Source organism: Branchiostoma belcheri, unplaced genomic scaffold (assembly GCF_001625305.1).
Source record: "Branchiostoma belcheri isolate BF01 breed outbred unplaced genomic scaffold, Haploidv18h27 scaffold170, whole genome shotgun sequence".
Lineage (NCBI taxonomy): Eukaryota > Metazoa > Chordata > Leptocardii > Amphioxiformes > Branchiostomatidae > Branchiostoma > Branchiostoma belcheri.
In genome coordinates this window covers 331,473-342,414 of record NW_017803158.1, presented here as the reverse complement: position 1 = coordinate 342,414, position 10,942 = coordinate 331,473, and the positions used below count along the sequence as shown (strand labels likewise).

The following is a 10,942-nucleotide window of genomic DNA, read 5'->3' as shown; positions in this document are numbered from 1 at the left end:
TATGGCGGGGTATACCAGTCAAAAGCCAAATACAGCGTATTTGAGTGAAAAACAGTGTATTTGACCTGAAATACACTGTATTTGGTAAACCGGCCGTATTTCACCCTGATACACGTGTATTTGGGTGAAATACAGCATAACCAAATACGGTGTTCTCGCTAATACGGCGTATTTGGGGACCCGGCCGTATTTCACCCTGACACACCCTGATACAGTGTATATGGAAACTGCAACGTATTTCAAATAGTACAGCGTGCAGTACCACTATACATCGCAAGCTGTGCTAATGTACCAGTCCCAGGCAGAGCTGGAAATCTAAAATGGGGGTTAAAATTTGAAATTTTAACCCTTTGAAACGCAATTTCCGACACGAAGTTTTGAGTCCTTTATAGCTATTGGAGTACATCGCGTCCTGTTCATAACAGATATCAGCCAGGGCGACACATTTAATAACAGCACTGTTTTTTTTAACGGCGTATTGGATATCATTTGTCTCGCAAATGGATACTGTCTGTGCTCTCTAAGCAGAGGTTCTGGTTTATTTTTGGGTTGTAGCGGTGTGTGGTAGTATGTATTGGTACTTGACCTGTCTAGTGAAGGTGAAGCATTGTTTGTTTCGGAAACATTGTCGCGCGCCCCGGCATAATATGAACCACCGGATAATTGAGATCCTAGCCGACTATCTAGGTGTTTCTTCCGTCTAACACGAGCGCTTAAAAGTCATGACAGGCTGTTGTCTTCTCGTCAAACCAAGATGGTGGCGAGAACAACATAATAACCGAGATACACGTTTACGCAACACGGAAAAGAAATCAAACCCTACAATAACTACAAATGTATATCTAAAGTAGCATTAGCATTACCATGGCATTACTTATTATCATTTTACTGTTCATTGTTGTTATCATGTTCTTGCGATTAGCCCTCGGGCATGAATTTGCAATAAACTTTCATTATTTCCGATGATGTCAGTGCAAGGTGTCTTTCGCAGTTTCGGGATTGCTAGTGATCTAGACCGGTGATAAATTCGGAGTTATCACAACAGGGCCAGTACGTACGAACGGCCTCAAATAATTCATGCTCAAACTGAAACCTATTTGGTATGTCACTAGTATACATAATTATGTATCTTGCACATTTCGTCTAAACAACCTAGCAAGACTTTGCATGAATCAGGCAAAACCCACGATATAAGTTTTCAGAGTGTCGACTTGGAGGCTAATTCTGCTCCAAAAGATCTACAAGACGGCCAAAAAAATACTAGTAGTCTGGCTTTAGCATTTACGAGCAAGCGGATGTGCGGTATAACAGACACCTTGCAAATTTTAGAACCCGGTCGATACAAATCTTCGAAGTTTCTTTGACAGAATATTCAGAAAAATCTAGGGTCCGGGTCACCATGGAGGTAGGGGTCACCTTGCTTGAGAGACAAACTGTTAATAATTAGCAGTTTGACTTCTCCTTTAGTGACAACTGACAAGACACAATAGATTACCTGCAAATGGTGACATATTAGCATCTGTTTGCCAAGCCTTGGTCATGTCGTCATGCTGTATTTACTGTTTGAACATTGAGTTACAACACAGACCTTTTAACTCCTTGGTTTGAATCAAGGAGTTTATATATAGAGGGTGTATTACATCTCCTTCCCCCTTTATCCTTTCTTCTTGCAGGGTCTTTCTTGTTTGAATGATTTCGATGACACAACATGCGTTAGGGGCGTGTCAATTTCCTCATGATTCTATTCGCACCACTTTATTAATCCCGCCACAGTTTGTTTTGGTTTGTTGCGAGCCGCTTGCACCATTGACAGGCGCTTCACACTTCACAACCACAGGAGGTTTAAAGCGACTGAGGATTTTGATTGGTTGTTCACGTGTGATCAGGTCTGCGTTGTCTGAAGCCTGCGGCTCGGCTGGTCATCGGTTAGTCTGTCGTTTACGACGTTTACTGACGTTTACGCTGTCAGTTACTTACCGTTGTACGTGGCTGTTTCCCACCCTTCTTTGAATACTTTCCGTTTTGATACACAACCATAACGACGATATGTCGTTCGGAAGATGGACTGTAGACCGTGACCTCGAGCGTCCCATTCGAGCAACCCCCGTTGGTATGTATTTACAGTTAACTTTCTTACATTATTACACAAGTTGATACAAAATGACTCAGAATATTGATAACTTAGATATTTTGTTAGACAATGCCTGCCTGAATTCGAAATGCCTGCATGTTCCGTTAGAGTTAGTAGTTCCACCATGATGTTTCAAACAGGAAATAGATGTTCCTTTTTTGTCTTTCTTATAAGTAAGTAAGTAAGCATGGCTGGGCGATTTATACGGGGTCGATTTATGTACGGGGCAAAAAATATTAGGACATTCGGTGCCCGGCGCCGCGGCAAATTTCTATCCGTAAACGGTCGTCGCTTTTCCAAATGTCCGCGGCATCTTCGTGACTTCTCGAAGTTCTTGAAATGTAGGAAATCACACTGCCCATGGCAACCGAATACGTTGTTTTGGAGATGGTGGGTAGTAAGATACATTTATACATATTCATGCATTTGGGGAGTACTGGGGTTGATTATCTAGGTTGGAACTAGTTTAGTGTTTGAGTAATTCTTGATTGTGACGTGAAGGGTTTGGGTAACTCTGGACTGGAATATGTTTTTTTTATAAATTGCTGAATTTGAAACTGGGGCGAGAAAAACCCTCCACATTTATTTTCTGGAACAGTCCATTGTTTATGGCTACTCCCACGGGACGCGTCAGACTCAGAAACACACACACACACCACACGCAGGCATCTACTCTGACTGATAACTGACTCTCAACTCCACCAACATCCGGATTTTATTTTGTTGTCTCCGACCACTCACCAGGCCTGTCTCCGACCAAGGAGGTTAAAACCTCCTTGCTCCGACAAATTACACAGTACGTAGGTGCACGCATAGCAGGCTGTATTTCACACATGTCCCCAACATGATCTGCTGGCCAGTGAATGTGTCAGCAGGTATTTACATACAGATTAATTCTGGTAACAACAAGGTAACAACAAGGTAACAACAGACAGAAATTTCGCGATGGAAATAGCTACAAGTTTGTCAAAACTCAAGCTTTCATAACAAACCAAGGGTCGACAAAACCTTGGACAAACTAACCCATAGAATAAACAAACACTACCTCCCTTTTTACACACCTTTATTCATCCTACATGGATTCACCATATGCATAGACGAAAGGAAAACGAGGATTGAGAAATATAGCACAGATAATCGTTTGGTTGAAGATTCCTTGGTTATTAGCGTAACACTCCTACCGGGACGGCGTGTTGCACTGGGCGGGGGAAGTTATTAGAGCCCCCGAAGACACAGCCTGCCTGAACACCTCAACACCCCAAACATGATCACGTATAAACTGGCAAGACTGGATACTAGGCTACTACCAAATGGTAACTGTCTGGCAAATGGACACTGCCTGGCCAATTTTATACTGTCTTTGTAGCCACCAAAAGGTCTGCTTGGAGATAGAATAAGCTAAATTATAATGCAGCCCAATCGATCGTGGATTATGAAAATAGCTAGAAGCACGTCATCTTTGTTCAAGAGTCAAGACAATTACTACGTACTTATTACAGGTATCACAGATGGTGAACTTGAGCGACGCTTGGAAGACGACGAGGCGTGCTGTGTATGGTAAGTACCAACTTTGTAAACATGTAATTGAACGTCGAAAAAAATCAACCTATAGTGGCATATTGTTGTAATTGTAACAGTGGGGGGTTTATATCGCGAAAAGTTACATAACCTTCAGACAAATGTTTGTGCAGACATTTCATACTTAAAATATCTGAACATGTATTCTGCACACACACAATACAGGTCTGTGCACACTCGGTGCATTTGCTACTAATAGTAACTAGTTGATCTACTCTTTCTTTCTTCCCAGCTATACCATCCTGCTAACAGCGGTGTCCATGGAGTGTGCGCACAGTATCTGTGCGTCCTGTGCAGCTTGGTTGCCGATAAATCGCTGCCCATTGTGCAGGACTGACTTCGATAATGTGGAGGTGGACGAGGAGACCAGACAGCGGGTGGGAGAGGTTCCTGCCAAATGCAGCCCGTGTGGTTTCCGGGGCACGGTTCGCGAAGTCCTGCAGCACAAGAAGGCCGACTGTACAGGCCAAACGGTAAGTCTACATTACTTACTCTGTGTGCCTTAAATATGCGTTTAACCCTAATCAACTGCTTTACTGTAGTATGATAATCACGACTCTCGGCATTTACAAAGCAATGGTGAAATTTCCAAAATGTTCTAAAATAGCTTTCAGCACTTGAGAAAGCGTCAACTTGGGTTTTGTTTTTGTGCAAAGAGCTTACAGATATTCTATGTAAACAACGACAGAGTAACTTTTACTTTGATTCTATTTGGATCTACATAAATAGAGTAACTAATATGTTATGTGGAAAGTTTTTTAAAAAATTTAATTTTTGCCCCCTTTTATTCACGCCATGCAATGCATGTGTAATGGTATACGTAGCACCATTTGTAATAGAGGATGGTTGTCTGACTTCTTCCCCCTTAAGAAATGGTATACGGCAGATCTGTCCCATATCTGCTCTTCTCTTTACTCACAGTAGAATTTATGCCTGATAAAGGGAATTTAAGTTAAAACAGACCCAGGAAACGAGGTACAAATCAAAATATCACAAGTAACTGATGACATGTACACCACCCAATTAGTCATGATGACATATCCACTAAAACTGAATATAAGTAAATGCGAAGGTTTATAGATTGGAACATGCATAGATAGACAAGACAAGCCCCCTGGTATCTCTTGGCCAAAAACCCCTCTTAGACTATGAACACCTGTTTCTTAGATGCAAAAGACTAGGTTATTTTTTGGACTTACAGGTTACTGATGTTACTGTGTCACTGTGTGATGAAGCTAGGTGTTCCTGATTCACTGTACTGAAGCTTAGGTTAGGTGTTACCAGTTCACTGGACAGGTGCATTGAACCCACTAGTGGAGCCTGTCCACTATGTGTTACTGATTCTATGAAGATTTAGGTTTTACTGTCACCTAGTCTTTATTTTTATATATTTGTATCATTGTTTTTGCTACAGCAAAAAAATTGTCTTGCCACAGCAACATATATGACATATCTTGAATATTGACATCTTAAACACTATGAAAACCATTATAGTATGCAGAATAAAATAAAGGTGATTAAAAAAAATGTATTATTTCTCATTTTTGTCATTGCGTTTGATATGTCCCCTTTTGGTATGACCTTGATGTATCCTTTACAAGCATAACCTTTCACATGGAACACTGTGTTGCAGGTATATTGTCGTCGTGAAGGGTGCCCTGACACACTGGAGAGGAGGCTGCTTGCTCAGCACGAAGAGGTCTGTGGCTATAAGAAGGTCACGTGCCTTTGTAGCTACAGGACACTAAAGAAGGATCTGGACCGACACCGGGAGACTGATTGTGCAACCCATCCAGTCCCGTGCCCAGTGCCGGGCTGTGGAAGACAACTAGAGAGGTATTTATAAAAAAAAAAAAGATTGGCTTCCTCAAGTGTCAAATTAATGGAGAGCTCAGATTTTAGTTTACTTCTTGTTCCCTAAGAGGTTGATGCCCTATGGAGTAAAAAATCAGTGCTTGCTTTGATGGCAGCCATTACAAAACGTTGCCTCTCTTTGCTGGCTAACGGCTTTCATGTTGATGAAAATACCTCGCTGTGACTCAAAATTGCTACTCTGTGTCTTGATTGAAGCTGTTGCTTTTGTTCTTTACTTGATGCACTATATGATTGTATTGTATATCGTCTTTCTCTAGGGCCAAAGTGGCTATCCATGTCACGCAAGAGTGCCAGTACACTGTGATCTGTTGCCACGTGCCAGGATGTGGGTTTGTGGGAAGGGCACCAGACATGGCCGGCCATGCAGCGAACTTCTCAGCCCAGCATGCTGCACTTTTGACCCACCACAATGACCGGTGGAAGATCAGGTTGGCCGAAGGCAGGTTAAAGGTACACAGACATATTAATGCATCGCGTTTGTTTAGTCCCATTCAATTAGATGCCAATCATGCTGAGACTTGTGTAAGGCTCTATAGGAATATCAAGCAAAAAAAAACCCAAACAAAAATTTTTTTTTTATGTTGAGTGATCTGTGAAACTCAGGACGCAGCGAGGTCTATGCCCTAGTGGAATTGGGGTGTTAGCTTTTGTCTTTTATATTGTTGCATTACAATGCTCCATACATGTATTTGTCTATGTAACATCTTTGAAATCTAACCTGGTGACTGTAGTGATGCATACCGGTTCACTGGACTTGGATCCGGACTTGTAAGAATGATTAGGTCCAAAAAAACCTAAAAGTCAAGAACCGACTCCGGACTTATTACCATAAAAGACCATTTCACATACCCCTTTTCTTTCCAAACCACCTAAAACCCTCCGTAGATTGTAAAATCTTTGCTGCAAAATGAAGAAAACATTGTCATTGGACATCGTCAAGTACCGGCCTCCATGTTATGTTGCCAAAGTTTCACCCAGACAACATTGCAGGGCTGCCAACATGCACTTTTATATGTGCCATGGGTTTAGGTCTGGACTTACAAGTCCGGAACTGAACCTAAAGTTTACCTCTGGACTTGAATCCGGACCTGAACCTAAAATTGGGTTTAGGTATGCATCACTAGGTGACTGTCATGAAATTAGACCTTTTGTTGTAAAATACATGTCATGTATATGTACCAACTGCTAATAGTACTGGGATAGTAGCATAACCACAATCTCCTCCACTGCACGGCTTCTTGTCCTTTGTTCCCGGTGTTCTAAGAGTAGAGCTAAAAAACAGAAGTGGAGGGCTCGGACGTGTTTTACGTACCTAATGTTAGGTATAGGTCATAGTAGATAATGAAACAATGTTATCAAGCTTTCAGGTCATGTTGAGGGAGGTAACAATGGGTTATGGGCTCGAGCCACCAACATGCAAGCAAGGTCATTGTACTTGTCCTTGATGCAAGCAATTCAGTTTTACTATCTTATCTTTCAGCCATCTGACGCATCCCTAGAGTACGGCGAGGTGAGGGCCATGACGTTCACTATCCCCAACATTAAGACTAACCTCACAGACGGGACTACTGCCTTCACCTCGCCATCATGCAGGGGCATCTACAATGCAGAGTGGAAGGTGTCCCTGGAGAAAGAGGACAGGTGGTACATTTACCTGTGCCTCGTGTCACGTGCCCGTCCACTTCATTTGAAAGTCGTGTAGGTGAAAGTTATTATTTTGCTTGTATTGGCCATGCAAATTTTTGGATTAAAACATTTTGAAATACATAAAAGTAGAAAAAATACATCTATATATATGTTGAAGGTAGAAGTGTAATATAATTCTATTTTGATTTTAACAGGTTCCTCCTGCAAGCACCCAACTGTGGGGAGGACCATGCGATCTCTCTGGGTGGGACATTGGAAGTCAGGGAGAACAGGAAGTATGGGGCTCCTGTACCACGAGCCAAATTGGAGGATCTTAGTGACTCCCGTGACCGGCTAGTGGTCAAGGTTATGATGCAGCAAGTGTCTGCATCTATTAATATGTAGTTTGAGATTCTGGCAGTTGTTTTTCATTTTTTTGAGTGTGGACACCCACAAATGTCAATTTATAATGTTCATTTTGTTTTTAGAAAGGTTGATAGTCGATAAATATTAATACTAGTGATCAACTTTATTACAACTGACCTAAGGATGATTATATCACACAATTCAGAAACAATTCAGGCTCAAAATTTCTGTACAGAACTTGGTAGGCCATGATCATATTGAATCACCAATTTAAATAACTAATAAAATGTGACTTTCTGCCTCACCTATTGCACGGTTCTTATAACAACAGTTACAATGCCATACCATAGAGCTGTCATACAGTATTGTTGACATTATCAATAAAATTCAACATTTCTATTGTGAAGTTGCAGTCTCAGTCAATATCATGAGGGCTACATGTATATTGGATAACAGGTCTTTGTACATGTGTACATTAATGTTCCAACCCGAGGTGTGTTGATGCTGCCATGGCCGTTGTCAAAGGTTCTTTCAGGTCCACCACTTCCTCAGGGCCTTTCACTGCATTACTAGCAGCAAATAGCTTTACCCTGAAATAAAGAAAATGGGGGGCAGTAAACAGTGTACAGAGATTGTACAGTAACAAATAGTGATCAAGTTCATGTCCCATCACCAGTACATAATTAATTGAACTACAAGTACATGCAACATCAAAGATAATTTAACCAACTGGCTAGTTAATGCTTTCCTTGTTTTCATCTGTAAAAAGAACTATTATGATTTGTCCCACCAGAGAAAACAGAAAACTGCACACAACTGAGTTACTCTTTTCTCGCCTGTAATGAACAGAAATACAAATGTGTCATATTAGGTGAGAAGCATGGAACAGGTCACAGATAATTGGGATGTCATATGCTATACTGTAGGGTGGATCATCCTGATCCATTAGGCACAGAATTATTAGTACCATCCAATTGGGACACCATTGAGCTTGCAGATGTCTTCTACCTGACACCACCCTGTTAGTCATTTGGCCAGCCAGTTGAGGCTGCTGCCCTGAGGTTGGCACGTGAAGCCAGATGTGAGAGGTTTACAAAATAGGAGGAACCATTGTGTGCTACTAGCCTACTAGACACCCTATAGGTTAAGTGTAGCAGGGGGAACCTGCATGCTTAGCCACTCTAAAAATCAAGAGTGCTGCTGCTAAACTGTCACTACCCAGAGTTCCTTAACCCCCTCTACATGCACCTGCATAGGGAAAAAAATGAGAAATTAAAAGAAGCCATGTACATTTTGTACATGTATCTGCGTCAGTTAAAAAGTGCAGCTACCAAATGCCTGTCTCTGACTGGAGATTAAAACCATCTATCAATATTATTATGATCCAAACACCTTTTTCTGTCCAGGAGGAAAGCAGGGAATCAATTTTTAAAAAAATTCGCCCGTCATGTGAATAGCTGGACAGCACCAAAGGCAGTTAAAGAAAGTTGGGCACCTGCCACTGCCAACACTTGTGGGCCATCACAGGTCTTCAGTGGCCAAAAAGCATGGTGATGACACTATGTAAAAAAATCTGAAACACAGCATCTCTCCCTTCACAAAAGTTAGGGGACTCAGGTGGTGTATGTCTGGACATATCAGCAGGATGCCACAAGACACATGCATCAAACCACTGGAATGCTCAATCCCAGGCTCCAGCAGATACAAGGCAGACAAAGGAAGACATTATCAATCTGCTGAAGGGAGACAAAAAGCACAGAGGGCTAGTCCTCTTCCACTCTCCCCCAAAAGAAAATAAACTCCAGGAGCAAAGGTAGCTTGCTAGAAAGAAAAGAGTTAGACAGTGGAATAATATGAAGAAAGACTGAATGCAGCTGTAGGCCGTTTGTATGACTACAGATACAGATACAGTTGATGATGATGATAGGAGGCCAAGGACAGACCCAGATGGAATGAACAAGCCATGGTCTTGTGTCTCACAAGGATGAAGAGGAGATGTAAGGAAGTAGAGCAATGATAATGATGATGATGATGACTAACTTCCTACTTCTAAATCTTACTTTCTAACTACCTTCTCACTAAATCTATGTTATCTTAACTATACTTAAGCACTACCTTCTAACTAAATCTGTTATCTTAACTACAATTAAACACTACCTTCTAACTAAATCTATGTTATCTTAACTACACTTAAACACTACCTTCTAACTATATCTGTTATCTTAACTATACTTAAACACTACCTTCTAACTAAATCTGTTATCTTAACTACACTTAAACACTACCTTCTAACTAAATCTATGTTATCTTAACTACACTTAAACACTACCTTCTAACTATATCTGTTATCTTAACTATACTTAAACACTACCTTCTAACTATATCTGTTATCTTAACTATACTTAAACACTACCTTCTAACTAAATCTGTTATCTTAACTACACTTAAACACTACCTTCTAACTAAATCTGTTATCTTAACTACACTTAAACACTACCTTCTAACTAAATCTGTTATCTTAACTACACTTAAACACTACCTTCTAACTATATCTGTTATCTTAACTACATTTAAACAATATATTATCTTAAGTTAATGAACCTTATCTTAAACATTAATTTATGAAATGGAAAGAAAATGGGGGGGGTGTAAAAAATGTAAAAAAAAACAGAGTACTGTAGTCTCCCCTGTCAAAACACAAAACTACACACAACTCTCCTCCCTCCTGTAAAAAAAAACAGACACAAGTATACGTAGTCTCCCCTGTAAAAACACAAAACTACACACAACTCTCCTCCCTCCTTTAAAAAAAAAAGACACAAGTATAACTATAAGTAGTCTCCCCTGTAAAAACACAAAACTACACACAACTCTCCTCCCTCCTGTAAAAAAAAACAGACACAAGTATACGTAGTCTCCCCTGTAAAAACACAAAACTACACACAACTCTCCTCCCTCCTGTAAAAAGATACAGACACAAGTATATGTAGTCTCCCCTGTAAAAACACAAAACTACACACAACTCTCCTCCCTCCTGTAAAAAAAAAAACAGACAAGTATACGTAGTCTCCCCTGAAAAACACAAAACTACACACAACTCTCCTCCCTCCTGCACAACAGACACAAGTAGTCTCGTCTTTAAAAATACAAAACTACACACAACTATCGTCCCTCCTGTAAAAAAAAACAGACACCTGTGGTCTCACATATATATTAAAATACGTCAATATATGTCTAAACACAAAACTACAAACAACTCTCGTCCCATCTGTGAAAAAAACAAGACACCTGTAGTCTCACCTTTAAAAATACAAAACTACACACAACTCTCGTCCCATCTGTAAAAATACAACAGACACCTGGTCT

General features: G+C 40.6%; 1 protein-coding gene and 1 long non-coding RNA gene across 3 annotated transcripts in view; one reads left to right on the top strand and one right to left on the bottom strand.

Moving 5' to 3' along the window:
• Positions 1 to 12: 12 nt before the first annotated feature.
• LOC109466886 (TNF receptor-associated factor 3-like) lies at positions 13 to 7,717 on the top strand. Of its 2 annotated transcripts, XM_019764752.1 has the most exons (7): positions 13 to 2,110; positions 3,631 to 3,688; positions 3,942 to 4,182; positions 5,343 to 5,545; positions 5,842 to 6,034; positions 7,065 to 7,282; positions 7,426 to 7,717. In XM_019764752.1, the coding sequence occupies exons 1-7, from the start codon at positions 2,047 to 2,049 to the stop codon at positions 7,613 to 7,615; spliced, it is 1,167 nt and encodes a 388-aa protein (XP_019620311.1). In that variant the 5' UTR covers positions 13 to 2,046; the 3' UTR covers positions 7,616 to 7,717. The 2 variants fall into 2 exon arrangements, with proteins under 2 accessions (XP_019620311.1, XP_019620310.1); XM_019764751.1 differs by having other exon boundaries at positions 2,034 to 3,688.
• A 10-nt stretch (positions 7,718 to 7,727) lies between these two features.
• LOC109466888 overlaps positions 7,728 to 10,942 on the bottom strand; it is an 8,590-nt gene continuing 5,375 nt past the window's right edge. The window contains exon 4 of the long non-coding RNA XR_002140043.1: positions 7,728 to 8,166. This is a non-coding gene — a long non-coding RNA (uncharacterized LOC109466888). The remainder of the gene's footprint in view (positions 8,167 to 10,942) is intronic.

Bases quoted from the DNA above. Each gene is read 5' to 3' on its own strand.
- LOC109466886 (XM_019764751.1), top strand. From the start codon at position 3,540: ATGCAGCCCAATCGATCGTGGATTATGAAAATAGCTAGAAGCACGTCA. The intron at 5,546-5,841 runs GTATTTATAAAA...GTCTTTCTCTAG, and splicing joins TGTGGAAGACAACTAGAGAG to GGCCAAAGTGGCTATCCATG. The intron at 7,283-7,425 runs GTAGGTGAAAGT...TGATTTTAACAG, and splicing joins CCACTTCATTTGAAAGTCGT to GTTCCTCCTGCAAGCACCCA.